This window comes from Microcaecilia unicolor, chromosome 11, assembly GCF_901765095.1.
Source record: "Microcaecilia unicolor chromosome 11, aMicUni1.1, whole genome shotgun sequence".
NCBI lineage: Eukaryota > Metazoa > Chordata > Amphibia > Gymnophiona > Siphonopidae > Microcaecilia > Microcaecilia unicolor.
This window is the reverse complement of record NC_044041.1, coordinates 22,320,905-22,335,512: the sequence shown is the minus strand read 5'-3', so window position 1 is coordinate 22,335,512 and position 14,608 is coordinate 22,320,905. Positions and strand designations below refer to the sequence as shown.

At 50.2% G+C, this 14,608-nt stretch overlaps 1 protein-coding gene across 8 annotated transcripts in view; it reads right to left on the bottom strand.

Annotated features, from left to right (window-relative positions):
* The window catches only part of LOC115480570 (retinol dehydrogenase 14-like), a 50,106-nt gene that overhangs the window by 25,524 nt on the left and 9,974 nt on the right, over positions 1 to 14,608 (bottom strand). For 2 of the 8 annotated variants that reach the window (XM_030219346.1, XM_030219343.1), the window contains exons 2-3: positions 3,745 to 3,859; positions 2,408 to 2,537 (exon numbers count right to left, since the gene is read on the bottom strand). The exons of 1 other annotated variant lie outside the window; for it this stretch is intronic. In XM_030219346.1, the coding sequence (XP_030075206.1) occupies positions 2,408 to 2,528 (121 nt within the window). In that variant the 5' untranslated portion in view covers positions 2,529 to 2,537; positions 3,745 to 3,859. Of the gene's footprint in view, positions 1 to 2,407; positions 2,538 to 3,744; positions 3,860 to 5,190; positions 5,341 to 11,322; positions 11,534 to 14,608 lie in introns of all 8 variants that reach the window. 5 more of the 8 variants (XM_030219349.1, XM_030219347.1, XM_030219344.1 and 2 more) reach the window with 4 other exon arrangements.

Below are 14,608 nucleotides of genomic sequence, written 5' to 3'. Positions count from 1 at the left end.
TGGGTTTCTGCCAGGCCACTGCTTCGGAAGCAGAATACTGGGTAGATGGACCACTGGTCTGACCCAGTATGGCTATTCTTATGTTCTTATGAATGGATCAACCTTCTAGAGCCTTGAGGTCCCTCCCATGCAAACCTTTTAGATATGAAATCACTTAATGTTTTTGAGTATCGTACGTCAATTTTTAAGGTCTAGGGACCTAAATTATGGAACGAGTTACCTGTGACCATAAGATCTAGAACAGCTGTTGACCAGTTTAAGCAAGAACTAAAAACTTTATTGTTCCAGGAGGCATATGGAGACTAAATAATGTTTGGATGGTAGTTCAATTAATTATTTTTGGAATAAAACCTTTTAAGGAAGGAGATAGCTTTATTGTTGTTTACATGATGATGTCTGATACGATTTGTATTTGTTTGTTTTTGTTGACATATTGTGGATGTTTTAATGGTAAGCCACCTAGAACATTATGGATTGCGTCAGGGGCGTAGCCACGGGTGGGCCTGGGCCCACCCAATTTGGGCTCAGGCCCACCCAGCAACGGAGCACCCAATGGGCCTTCTTTCCCCTCCCTCCGTCGGGCAGGGCGCGCCAGCCTAACTGTACAACAAAGCTGCACGGCACCGGGTCCGTCAGCATGCTGCGGCTAGCTCCTACCTTGTCATCTTTCGGCAGAGGTGTTAGTTCTGCTGCTAAATCTGCAGCGGATCCACGCGGTGCCAGGGCTGTCTCTCTGTACGCTGCTGCGACTGCTTCCTCTGCGCTAGCCCCGCCTCTTCAGAAAGAGTATCTGAGGTGAGGTGAGGCGGGGCTAGCGCAGAGGAAGCAGTCGCAGCATGCTGACGGACCCGGTGCCGTGCAGCTTTGTTGTACAGTTAGGCTGGCGCTGCCCGACGGAGGGAGGGGAAAGAAGGCCCATTGGGTGCCGGTAGGTGGTGCCGGAGAAACCTGCAGCGGAGGCTTGGGGGGGGGGGGGGGGGGGGGGGGGTTCGGGGCAGTGGGTAGCCAGACAGCCAATTTTGGGGAGAGAGAAAATTTTGTGCCCACCCACTTTGTGCTCAGGCCCACCCAAAAATTGGCTGTCTGGCTACGCCACTGGATTGCGTGGGTTATAAATATTTTAAATAAATAAATTAGTCAGTCAGTTAGTTAATTAATGGAGAAGCAGTGCCCCACTATAGTGTTAAGAGAAATCCTCTTCTTTCTGAGGTAACTAGTTTGCATTAACCAGCACTATCGCTGAAGGTCTGCATGAAGGCCTCTATGGTTGGGATGTGTAGATAAACCATTCAGAAAAAGCAGAATGATGAAACACTGAAGTTTAATGGAAGACCCAAAGGTCAAAAAGCAAACAACAATACCCGACGTGGCCACGTTTCGCCCTCAGGCTGCGTCAGGGGTAAAACTATAAGAACGTAAACATAAAATTATTCTCGTGTCTCTACTCCGATTCCAGCGCTCGTTTCTGTTGCGTGTCACGAGAATAATTTTATGTTTACGTTCTTATTTTACCCCTGACGCAGCCTGAGGGCGAAACGTGGCCATGTACGCAAAACGTTGCTTTTTGACCTTTGGGTCTTCTATTAAACTTCATTGTTTCATCATTCTGCTTTTTCTTAGTTCACTAGTAACGAAGGCCTGTTTCTAATCGGAATGAAACGGGCGCTAGCAAGGCTCCCCTCCGTCCCTTTGTGTCTCCGTGTGTCGCCGGCCCCCCCGCAGCCTCCGTGCGAGAGCTACAGTGCAGTACAACGGAACTTGGAGCTGAGAATGTGCTCCGCCCTCAACGTATTAACGTTTGACGCGAGGGCGGGGCCCGCAGACTGTGATTTTGTGTGGCTTCAGAGCTTCGAACTTACGAACCTGGCTTCAGTGACGTCAGTGCAAATAGAACGTTGAGGGTGAGTTTTATATATATAGATATTTATTCTAGTAAGTAGAGTGCTGCTGCCTTTTTATCTTTTGGATAAACCATTCAGTGCAGGAGCAGGCCAATGGTTAAAGCAAAGGACCGCAAATCAGGGAAGCCAGGATTTAAATCACATTGCCGCTTCTTGTGATCTTGGGCAAGTCATTTAACCCTTCATTGTCTCAGGTGCAAACTTAGATTATAAGCCCTCCTGGGACCGGAAGTACTTGGATGTAACTCGCCTAGAATAAGCGAGAAAAGCATGAACTAAATCTCAATCCAATGTTGAGTTTTGAATCAAAAAGACTCCCTCCCCCCCCCCCCCCCCCATCTCCTAATCCCTTGCGCCCTGAACACACCACATACCAATCATGGGAAGAGTTCCTGTAAGAAGCATGTAAGACTTGAAGCCACACTGTAAGGAAAGCTGGTCTGCATGTGAGGCAAAATTCTTTAAGGGGTGGTGAGCTCTGGATGCGCAATTTGACATTCTCTCACCTGTGATGAGGACAGTTCTCCCATCCAGCCTTTTAACATCCAGGCAAATCTTCCTATCCTTCAGACGCCGAAGGATAAGCGTACACAGCAGGGCCAGCAGCACAGCTCCCAGAACATACATCTTTCTCACCTGCCCAAAGAACACAGGGCAGCTCACAACACATGCCAAATAGCAGGGCCCCAGCGTCGGTGGCATAGATACAGGTAGGTCCGGGTCCACCCGGTCCAGTGGCCAATAAGGCCCCCCCCAAATACCTCAGAAGCAGTTGCCTTGTTCCCTTCTCTCCCTCTCCTCCACCCCCTGGATCTGGCATCTTCCCTCCCCTGCTCATGGCCTGGGAACTCTCCCTCTCTCTGATTCCCCCCCTCCCCCAAACTCTACATTAGCACTGTCGCCGGTAGAAGCAGTGATTCATGTCCACTGCCTGCGCTAGCCCTGCACGCTTCCCTTTGCCGCGTCCTGCCCTCGCTGGTGTCACCTCCTTTTTCTTCTCTCGTGGGATGCAGTATTTATTTATTGCATTTGTACCGGTGGTGGGAGGCGGGGCTGGTGGTTGGGAGGCGGGGATAGTGCTGGGCAGACTTATACGGTCTGTGCCAGAGCCGGTGGTGGGAGGTGGGGATAGTGCTGGGCAGACTTATACGGTCTGAGCCAGAACTGGTGGTGGGAGGCGGGGCTGGTGGTTGGGAGGTGGGGATAGTGCTGGGCAGACTTATATGGTCTGAGCCAGAACTGGTGGTGGGAGGCGGGGCTGGTGGTTGGGAGGTGGGGATAGTGCTGGGCAGACTTATACGGTCTGTGCCGTGAAAAGGACAGGTACAAATCAAGGTAAGGTATACACAAAAAGTAGCACATATGAGTTTATCTTGTTGGGCAGACTGGATGGACCGTGCAGGTCTTTTTCTGCCGTCATCTACTATGTTACTATGTTACCCCACATTTTCCCACCTCTTTGCAGGCTCAATGTGGCTTACAGAGTGTTATTATGAAGTAGTCATTACATGATCTTAAATACAATCGATCGTAGGCTGAAGGTAGATGAGGATTTAGATGGGAAGGTGTTGGGTAAGGTCATTTGGGACTGGTGCAGGTAGCAGAGAAAAATTGATGCTGACGCTGTTTCCGGTAATGGTTCCGAGGTAGAGTGGTTGGGGGGTTGTTCTCAGGAGACAGGCAGGGGAGGAGAGGATGCTGGATCTAGGGGCGGAAGAGAGGGAGAGAGATGCAGGTGGGGGGGGGGGGGGAGAGTTGGAAGGGTCTACCCGTGTTTACTCTAAGGCCTACCCAAAATGGCCGGTCTGGCTATGCCGCTGCCCAGTACACACACCCCACTCACCTGCGGTTAAGTAAGTAGATAAACTAGAGGCTACCCAGTGAGGTACCAGGAGAACAACGCTGTAACGGGAAAGGAAACACCATGTTCTCCCAAACAAACCTTTGCAGCAACTGGTCTGAAAATACAGAACCAAGACTCAGATTAAGATCAGATCATAACAGGTACTTTTGCTGATCTAAGCCTGGGCCATACAGGCTATCGACTGCTAATAATTCCTGTAAGAAACAACAGTGGGTCACTCATGAGGTAGCTCACGGAGTCAAAATGGCTATTTATCAGCTGCAGAAAATACCTCCGGAGCTTTGCACTTTACTCTGTGAAAAAAAAATCCCTGCCATCAGAAGAAATTGGAGCATTTCTTGATATACTGTAAGGAATGAATGAGCAGTACATTTCTTCATATAAGGAAACAGAAAGGTCTCTGTGAAAGGCACCAACAGCGAAAAGACAAGGGCCATCAAGTGAAGAGGCGATGCCACCAAAGAGTCCAATCCAAAAACATCATCTATAGAAAAATGACCCAACACAGCTGTGTTTCGGCATGTGTTGCCTGTGTCAGGGTCTGTGACTTTGGACCATATATTAATATATCAATGAAAGGTCAATGTGAGTATAAACATTTATAATGTTTGGGGAAAGCGTCCTGTTGCTACCATCTAAAAGCTTGTTGTCACTGATGGTAGCAATAGTACACTTTTCCCAAATGTTATAAAGCTTTATACTCACAGTGACCTTCCACCGATATAACAATATATGGTCCAAAGTCACAGACCCCTGACACAGGCAACGAACGCCAAAACAAGCCTGTGTCGGGTCATTTCTTCATATAAACATTATCATATGTTTGCTGTAGACCAGGAGCTTATTTGCTGGCGAGAGGTGCACCTACACTGGATGTGGGATTAAACAAAGTAACATAGTAGATAACGGCAGAAAAAGACCTGCACGGTCCATCCAGTCTGCCCAACAAGATAACTCATATTTGCTGCTTTTTGTGTATACCCTACTTTGATTTGTACCTGTGCTCTTCAGGGCACAGACCGTATAAGTTGCCCAGCACTATCTCTGCCTCCCAACCACCGGCTCTGGCACAGACCGTACAAGTCTGTCCAGCACTATCCTCACCTCCCAACCACCAGCCCCTCCTCCCAACCACCGGCTCTGGCACAGACCGTATAAGTCTGCCCAGCACTATCCCCGCCTCCCACCACCAGCTCTGGCACAGATCGTATAAGTCTGCCCAGCACTATCCCCGCCTCCCAACCACCAGTCCCGCATCCCACCACTGGCTCTGGCACAGACCGTATAAGTCTGCCCAGCACTATCTCCGCCTCCAAACCACCAGTCCCGCCTCCCACCACCGGCTCTGGCACAGACCGTATAAGTCTGCCCAGCACTATCCCTGCCTCCCAACCACCAGCCCCGCCTCCCGATCTTGAACGTCACCTGAAACTTTGTCTTCCCGTGATTTTTCTTCATACGTAGGAAACTAGATCGGTCCAGGAATGTTTCACACAAGGGCAGCAAAGGAACATCCAGCTGTTCTTCTTATAGCAAAGCCCAGCCGTAGCCAGTAGAGCACCAATGACATAGGTCCTGCCTAGAGAATGTGGCAGGCTAAGAAAATTCATGATAAATGCTTTAATTTAGCACGTTTAACTCTGGAAATGGTATCATTTCCTGAATGAATACCGTCCACTGTAATCTTTTAACTTCAACAGGTCGGCTAGTCCGTACAACAGAACAGTGATGTTTCCTGCTTGACTATTTAGTTTCGACAACAGGTCAAAAAAGAAGGAAACCAAAGCTGAAAGCGGGGACCATCCTTCCGAAGATCTTCCAATCTGCATATTTCTACTGCTGCTGCACAAATATGGCACCCTTCCCCCAACCCAATCCAACCACTGCAGCCTGGCACCCCAGGGTACGCTCCCGGAGCTAATTTGCTGGGTGAGAGGAGCAACTACCGAGATATGGAAGGGAGGGAGAACCAGATATATTTCACGTGCAGGAACTGAACTGACAGCAAATGGAAACTCGCAGACAGTGTGGGGAAAATCCCCTTCTCAACTTGCTGCATCCTCCTCTCAATCAGCCCCTGGCCATCCTGCCCCACACTCCAGTCTGGCTCTCATTCTTGGCTTGCTCGGGGCTGATGGGATTTGTAGTTCTAGTCGACATGCTTTGATCTCTCTGTCCCACACTGGCCTCACTGATATCTGGCCTCTGCTCCAATAAATCCCGGAAGCAAAGCTCAGCACCATCCCGATGTGCATTTTATCCTTACAAATGGACCAGAAGGATCCTGCAGATAAACAAGAAGAGCTGGATAATGAGGCTTTAGGGCCTCGCAGACCCTATAATACATCCTGACACAGCTGGATTAAGCAGCAGGCAAACTAGGCACATGCCTAGGGCTCTATCAGATATTTTGAGAACTCAGAAGCCTAAGACTCCCAACTCTCTGGATTTTTTTCAGTCTTTTACAGATTTGTAAATTTCCTGTCTAGAAGCCAGGCTAAAGACTCTGGATATTTTTCCAGAGTTTAGCTCTCCATAGCTCTATCATCATCCCCTTCCAGTGTGGAGACTGTGCTAGGATGTAGCCAATGGGAAGGCTTCCCTAGGGGCTGAACTGCAACTTGGGTGGGTTTCCTGTCAAATTGGACTACTTTTGAAGGCCAGCAGTGAGAAATTTTTGGTGTTGGCAGGTTGTGGTTTTTTGGACTGCTTTCTTGCAGTTCATTGGATATTTGTCCTGGCGTTCTTTCAGTGCATTCCAAGCCTCATTTTGGTGCTTCCATAGCCCCTATCTCAGTGCATTCCAAGCCTCACTCTAGTGCTTCCATAGCCCATATCTCTCAGTGCATTCCAAGCCTCATTATTATTATTATTTTATTATTTATTGCACTTGTATCCCACATTTTCCCACCTATTTGCAGGCTCAATGTGGCTTACAAAGACCTGATATGGCGTCGCCATACCAGGGTAAAGAATACAATTGGTGTTACAAAGAAATCAAGGAAAACAAGAGGAATTGGTCAGGTAGTTATATAAAGATACAATCTGGAAAGGTGGATAAATGTTGTGGATTAGTTAGTTAGGGGTTTTCATGGTAGGCCTCTTTTTGAGGACATGTCCGGGCAACCGGGTGGGTTTTGCCAATCTGCCCGTTTGTCCGGATTTCTGTTAGCTCCCAGGGCCCAATGAGCGCTGTCCAATTGTATTTTTTCCGGTGGGACCGGCTCTTCCGTGGTCGCTAGCAGAGCACTGGCTATTTGTTGAATCACTTGCTCGCTATTATGATACGCTGGGATCTCTGGCAGACCGCGAAAACGGAGATTATGGCGCCTGCTTCCATTTTCCAGGTCTTCTAGCTTTTCAGATAATATCTGCTGGCCCAAACACTCGTCAGCTATTTGCCGCTCCAGGGAGCCCAGGGATTCCGAGTGTTCGTCAATTTGGCCTTCCACCTCTTCTACCCGGTGTCCCAGCTCCGCTATCTCGCCTCTCAGATCGGCTCCCAATGTCGCCAGCTCCGACCTCATTGCTTTTAAATCCGAGCGGATTTCTTGAATCCAGGCGCAAAGCTCTGGCAATCCAGCTACCTCAGCGTCTCCCTGGGTCTGCGTTTCAAACATATCGCTTGAGGGCTGCAGTTCTGCCTGCTCTGCCGCATCTTCGAGCTCTGGCGCCGCCATGTTTTTTTTCCCCGTCATGCTCTGTTTAAACGCGAATTTGGACAGGTTAGGCGGCACCGGTCGCTTTTGCATTAATGCCTCGGGTCCGCTCCACTCTTATTCGGCTCCTAGCAAGGTATTCTCCACACACCGTTCTCAAATATGATCGGGAAATCGCTGTTTTTGCCGTGGGTATTCGGGAGCACGGAGTTTAGGCGACCATGCTCGCCGCTGACGTCACTTCCTCCTTGTCTGGATTTCTGGACAAACGGGCAGATTGCTAGCCTCCCCTCCCCTTACTTACTACTGCCCTGGTGGTCTAATGACCTCTTTCCTGCCCAGAGCGCTGCCCTGCATGTATCCTTCCTGTTGGTGATCTCGGCGCCGATTCAAAATGGCCGCCGAGACTTGACATGTCCTCGCGAGACGTCAACTCTCGGAGGCCATTTTGAATTGGCGCCGAGATCACCAACAGGAAGGATACATGCAGGGCAGCGCTCCGGGCAGGAAAGAGGGGGCTCTTTCCTGCCCCAAAGAGGTCACTAGACCACCAGGGCAGTAGTAAGGTAAGGGGAGGGGGGCGACGGGGAGGGGGAGTGATGGGGTGTGTGACAGGGGGACAGGGTGGGGCGTGAAAGGGGGCGGGGCATGTGTCCTCCTTTTTGGGGGACAAAATATGGTAACCCTACCTGTGCATACACTATGTGAAAGGAAATTTTTCAGCCTGGGGAACTTACCTAACTAGCTATTCAGTATGCGTAGGGCCAGCCCCACCAGTAGGGGTCAGTATGGCTATTGGCTATGGAAGATATCACAGCTGGCTTAAGCATCCCAGATCCCTTCTCCTCTGAACTTTATGTTTTGGAAGGGATGTGGGGATGCGCAAGGCCTTGTGCCAGCTGAGCAGTCACACAGCCTGCCACATAGGTGCCGCACTGGAGGGGGTAAGAAAGGGAAGGGAAACCATTGAACACTTCTGGGCGGGGAGGAGAGATGCCGAATATTGGGGTAGAGGGAGGAGGGGAGATATTGAATGCTAAGTGGGACGGAGGGAAAGAAAGAGTTGCTGCACACCATGGGAGACACGTAGGCGCACCCACCTATGCCTGCCATTGACTTGGTGCAAATGGGCACGCTGTCCTTTTGGGTGCACCGATGCAGGTTTGCACCTTGATTCGGTTATAAAACTGGCACTTCCCACGCTGGATCAGGGTGCCCAAAAGATGATGCCACTTTACAGAATTACTCCCTATGTACCTGGTAATTACCTGAAAATTCTTGCATGCTTCCATAACAGAAGGGAGTGGAAAGGACTTGGACTGTCTTGGGCTTGGTATCTGAATGCAGGTCACTGGTACATTTGAGAGCTGTGGCAGATGGGGGTACTGCAGTTGGGAAACAAATGGACTTGCTATCCTTCACAGAGTAGGTCCACAGGACAACAGACAAATAGCAAGATTTTTTTTATGGAAGTGGCGGTGGGGACGGGTCAGTACTAGCTTAATGACTGAAAACTTGTAAAATGCGGAAAGTCTTTTTGCTCCACACTGGATGGGCTGCATATCACATCCTATAAAATAATTCTCACCTCCAACGTTCTGACGCTGCCTGGGACCGTGGCTCCCTCGGACGTGGTCTGCTACCTGCGGTAGATAACACCGACATCATACTGACGTCCGAGTATGCTGCTTTCCCTCCTCTTCCCTCCGACTCTGGTCCCGCCCTTGCGCAAACAGGAAATGAGGGCGGGACCAAAGTCAGAGCTCACGAGCAGGAAAGGCAGTACACTCGCTGAGTCTGTTCGCTCTTCAATGCTGCCGACGGGACCCCGGTAAGAGAGGGGGAGGTTGGCGATTTTAGAGGGGAGGGGACTGGCACTCGGAGGGAGGACAGACCGAAGGAGAATGACAGAGGGAGGGGGGGGGCCTGCAACTCGGAGGGAGAACAGAGTGAAGGAGAGTGACGGAGGGAGGAAGCCATGGAAAACGGAGGGGCGGAAACGGGGCCTTGGGACTTGGTGGGGACAGAGGGACGGAGGGAGGGGGGGGGGGGAGGAAAACCTTGCTAGCGCCTGCTTCCTTTCATACCGAAACGGGCCTTTTTTTTACTAGTTTGTAATAAAGTGTGAACTGTAACTGGGAGAGGCACGGACCTCCCAGATGGTGCTGTTGTGATGATTATTTAGGGTATCTGTTTCTGTTTCCAATTCCACTGTAAATTACAAGCAGAGTTTCTGAAAACCCACTTCAGCACATCACAGATGGCTGAACTGAAACAAATGTGAGAAGGTCTCATGTACAAGGTTGGCCTGGCAGGTGCTGCTGTCGTATCTGTGAATGGGAGTAGATGTGCTGCGGTTGCATTATTCATCCCCAGCCCCGAGTTAGGTAGTGACTCATTTCTGCAGGTTCTCTCAGCCCCCAGACTGTTTGTACTGATCTTCCTCTGCTTCTCCGGCCTGTGGGGGTTGCAGCAGACTTTAGCTGGAAGCTTCTCTTTCTTCAGTAATCTGGATGATGCTGAGCTAATATCTGATAACTCGGCCACATCTCTTTCCCCGTTACCCAATTCTTCAGTACCCAAAGCACGTTCTGTGAGAAACAGCATGCCGCTTCCCCAACGTTAGGGCCATCTTGGTCAGCAGGAAAAACAGGCTTTCTGAGTTTGGATTGATTTTTTTTCTTCATTCACATCCCACTTTCATACTCAGGGGGGGAAGTTACCAAGCAGCGACAGGGATCTAAGTTGCGTTATTTGCACCATAACGCATATTAAAGGACACTAATGTGACTTAAATTACCGCAGCACAGTGAAAACTAAGTCTCCACAGGCTACCTAGTAATGAGAAGCAAAACATGTAAATGCATGTAAAACAGCTCATTACTATGTAAATTCTACAATGCAACTTGTGGTGAATAATGTAAGTCGAGTTATTGCTGGAAAAAGAAGTTAGTTTACCTTGCCGGGAGCATCAGACCTCAAAACGTGGCACAATGCTCCCAGGCAGCATTGCAAAGGGGCCACGATGCTATTCCCCCCACTCCCCTCAATCAGAATGCCCCCTGCAAAGGGCCCACCACCCACTGACCTTTGACCTATCGACCCTTACCTGGTAGCCTAGTGGGTCCCTGGCAGTGGTGTGCTGGAGCAGGCTCTCACAGGCTCGCAAGAGCCGGTTGTTAAGTGTTTAAGAATTTTGGGAGCCGGTTGTTAAAGTAGGGCCCTCCATGGCTATTTTAACAACTGGCTCCCAAAATGTGGGCTTGGGCCCCCTGCTGAATTCTCTTTTACTTTGCTGGTGGGGATGCTGAGCCCTGCCAGCCAAGTAAGTAGACTGCTGCTGCTCCCCACTCCTTGTTTCCAGCTCTGAGCAGCAGGCTGGGACTTCTCCAGCATGTGTGAGAAGTTTCAGCATGCTGCTCAGAGCAAGACGTCGGGAGTGGTGGCAGTCCATTTATTGGCTGCCAGCAAAGGTATGCCTAGTGTGCCCACACGAAGGGAGGGAGGAGAGAGAGGCAAGTGTTGCTCCCCTCCCCACCCGGCCACCCCTGGCCCTTCCAACTGCAGAGCTGGCTACGTCCGGAGAAAGAGCCTGTTGTTAAAAATTTACCAGCACACCCCTGGTCCCTGGGTAGGAGCAATCCCCAGCTACTCCTGCACATGCCGATGCCATCTCACAAAATGGCACTCCTAGCAGTAGTCTTGAGGTGCCACTAGGGGGTCACACTTCCATATAAAGAGTGTCTGTTGATTGGGGGAGGGGGGAAGGTTTACAGGTGCTGATTGGGATGGTGTCTCCTGTGGTATATCAAAGTGCAGTAAAAACACTCTTTTTTTTTTTTGGTGGTAGACACTAGTACATCAGCGACTGCTCCCAATCCCAGAGGTACTAACTCACGTTCATTAGGCATGAGACACTCAGTTGGACTTCGCACATTGCCAGAGCCCATCCTCTAACACATCTGGGAGCTGAATGAAGAGACTGAAACACATGGAGAGGCAGGAGACTGGTTACAGCTCCAAGAGCCACAGAAATGAAGAAGAGCAGAAGACATCTGATCCCACCAAAGCTGAGGGAAGCGCAAGTCATCTGGAAAGACTGATTGGCTCTAGGATTCAAAATACATATAGAAACGGCAGATAAAACCCAAATGACCCATCCAGTCTTCCCATCCTCTGTAACCCCTAACTCTTAGGGATCCTTTTCCTAAGTGATCCTACATGCTTATCCCATGCCTTTTTAAATTCTGACACAGTCCTGGACTCCATAACCTCCACCGGGAGGCCGTTCCACGCCTCCACCACCCTTTCTGTGAAATAATACTTCCTTAGGTTACTCCTTAGCCTATTCACTTTTAACTTCATCGTATGCCCCCTCGTTCCAGAGCTCTCCTTCAGTTGAAAAAGGCTCACTTCCTGTACATTAATGCCCTTGAGACAGGGGCGTAGCCACGGGTGGGCCTGGACAGGCCCAGGCCCACCCATTTTCCCTCCAGGCCCGCCCATCCTTCGTACGCTGTCGCTGCCCTTTTGTCCAGCGGTGGCAGCGTTCAGCGTTTACTTCCTGTACTGTGTTCTCCCCAGGCTCCGCTGCATCGTCCCAGTGGAATCCTTTTCGGCCGTCGCGCTGCGCTGCCATACACACAGGCAGCTTCGCTCCTCCCCCACCGCGATCATCCAGCCCTAACAGGAAGTGCATCAGAGAGGGCCAGAATGGATGCGGCGGGGGAGGAGCGAAGCTGCCTATGTGTATGGCAGCGCAGCGCGACGGCCGAAAAGGAAAAGGATTCCACTTGCAGGGACGTTGCAGCAGACCCTGGGGAGAAGACAGGGCAGGAAGGAAACGCTGAACGCTGCCTCCGCGGGACAAAAGGGCAGCGACAGCGCGGGAAGGATGTGGATTTGCTGGCCTGGGGGGGGAAGTGGCTGAGCTGCTGGGACATAGGAGGGAGAGGAGGAACGGACTTAAGGGAAGGAAGAGAGAGCTGCTGGGACATGGGAGGGAGAGGAAGAAGGGACTGGAGGGAAGGGAGAAGCTGCTGGGACATGGAAGGGAGAGGAAGAAGGGACTGAAGGGAAGGGAGAAGCTGCTGGGACATGGAAGGGAGAGGAAGAAGGGACTGAAGGGAAGGGAGAGCTGCTGGGACATGGGAGGGACTGGCGGGAAGGGAGAGAGCTACTGGACATGGGAGGGAGGAGGAAGGGACTGGAGAGTTGCTGGACAAGGGAGGAAGAAGGGACTAGAGGGAAGGGAGAGAGCTGCTGGACATGGGATGGAGAGGAGGAGGGGATTGGATGGAAGGGAGAGGGCTGCTGGACAAGGAAGGAAGAGGAAGAAGGGACTAGAGGGAAGAGAGCTGCTGGACATGGGAGGATAGGGAGAGAAAGAGGGGAGATGGATGAAAGGATGCAGAGAGAAAGGGGAGAAACTAGAAGGATGTGGAGAGAGGGAGGAGACTGAACAGAAAAGGGTAGAGAGATAGGCACTGGATAGAAGGAGAGGGGAGATAGAGACACTAGATGGAAGGATCAGGAGAGAGGGTAGATGAGTGGAAGGATAAGGAGAGAAAGAGGGAAGACACTGGATGGAAGGGTAGGGAGAAAAAGGAGACGCTGGATGCAAAAGAAAGAGGGGAGAGAAAGAGGGGAGCTGCTGGATGGAAAGAGGGAGAGGACAGAGTAGGGAAAGACTGGAGAATAAGAGGAAGGGGCATGTGGCGAACAAGGGTGAGGAAAAGATGAAAAGCTATAGGTGATGAATGGACAGGAAACCCTGGCAAGAGAAAGACGAAGGAAAGCGGAATCTAGAGACTGGGAGCAACACAATGAGAAAAAGTAAATGGCCATACAACAAAGGTAAAGAAAATAATTTTATTTTTAATTTAGGATAAAGTAATATGGTGTTAATAAAGTTTCAGAGACCAATACTTCCTTCCTTAGGTCAGGAGAGGATACCGTAACAGCATTATACTGACCTGAGGCAGGAGGTTTTGGCCTCTGAAAGCTCACTGAAAAGTGTGACTAAATTTTGCTGGGGGAGGGGGGTAGAGAGAAAATTTTGTGCCCACCCACTTTGGGTTCAGGCCCACCCAAAATTGGCAGTCTGGCTACGCCACTGCCTTGAGATCAGGGGCGTAGCCAGACAACAGATTTTGGGTGGGCCTAGGCAAGAATTGGGTAGGCACCAAGTGAAGTGTTCTCCCCCCTCTCCCCCCCAAAAAATTATCTCAGCTGGTGGGAAAACGTTTCTTTCCACCTTGGCAGCAGGCATCCACTGAAAACTGAGCATTCGCAGGTGCCAGTGTTGTAGAGGGTAGCATTTTCGTTACCATCAGGGGGAACTCTTCAGCTGGCGGTGCTTGGGATTCCCACCAGTTACCACTAAACATGTGCTACTGTTGGGTGGGCCTGAGCCATAAATGGATGGGCCCTGGCCCACCCAAGCCCACCTGTGGCTACGCCACTGCTTGAGATATGTAAATATCTCTATCATATCTCTTCTCTCCCAGTGTATACATGTTGAGGTTCATAAGCTTGTCCGTATATTTATTGCATTTGTACCCCACATTATCCCACCTTTTTGCAGGCTCAATGTGGCTTACAGAGTAGGGTTATGTTAAAGTCAGTACATGATTAAAATACAGTTGATCAAGGGCTGAGGTAAACAAGGAGTTAGCTAAAGTCAGTACATGATTAAGAGATAGTTGATCATGAGCTGAGGTAGACAAGGCGTTAGATGGACAGATGCTGGGTGGCTTATGTGAAGTGTTTTACGTGTGCTTGGGTGGTTGGGGATGATTTGTATCATTGAGGGTGACTTTTGTAGGCTTTGTTAAAGAGGTGTGTTTTCAGAGCTTTGCGGAAGCTGGTTAGATTGTTCATGGTTTTCAGGGCCTTGGGTAGCGCATTCCAAGACTGTGTGCTTTTGTATGCAAAGGTCGTAGCATAAGCCTGTTTGTATTTCACTCCTTTGCAGCTTACTAATTTCGTAGCCGCCCTCTGGACCGACTCCATCCTGTTTATATCTTTCCGTATCTGGGGTGATTCTGTGAGCCTTTGGGGAAGGGAAACACTTTGTCTTGGAAATGAGGACAAACAAAACAAGTTATTTTAACGAGCCGCAGATGTGGGCTCCGACTGCGTTTAGTATCAGCTGGCAAAGACAGGTAAAATGCCATTTGCTT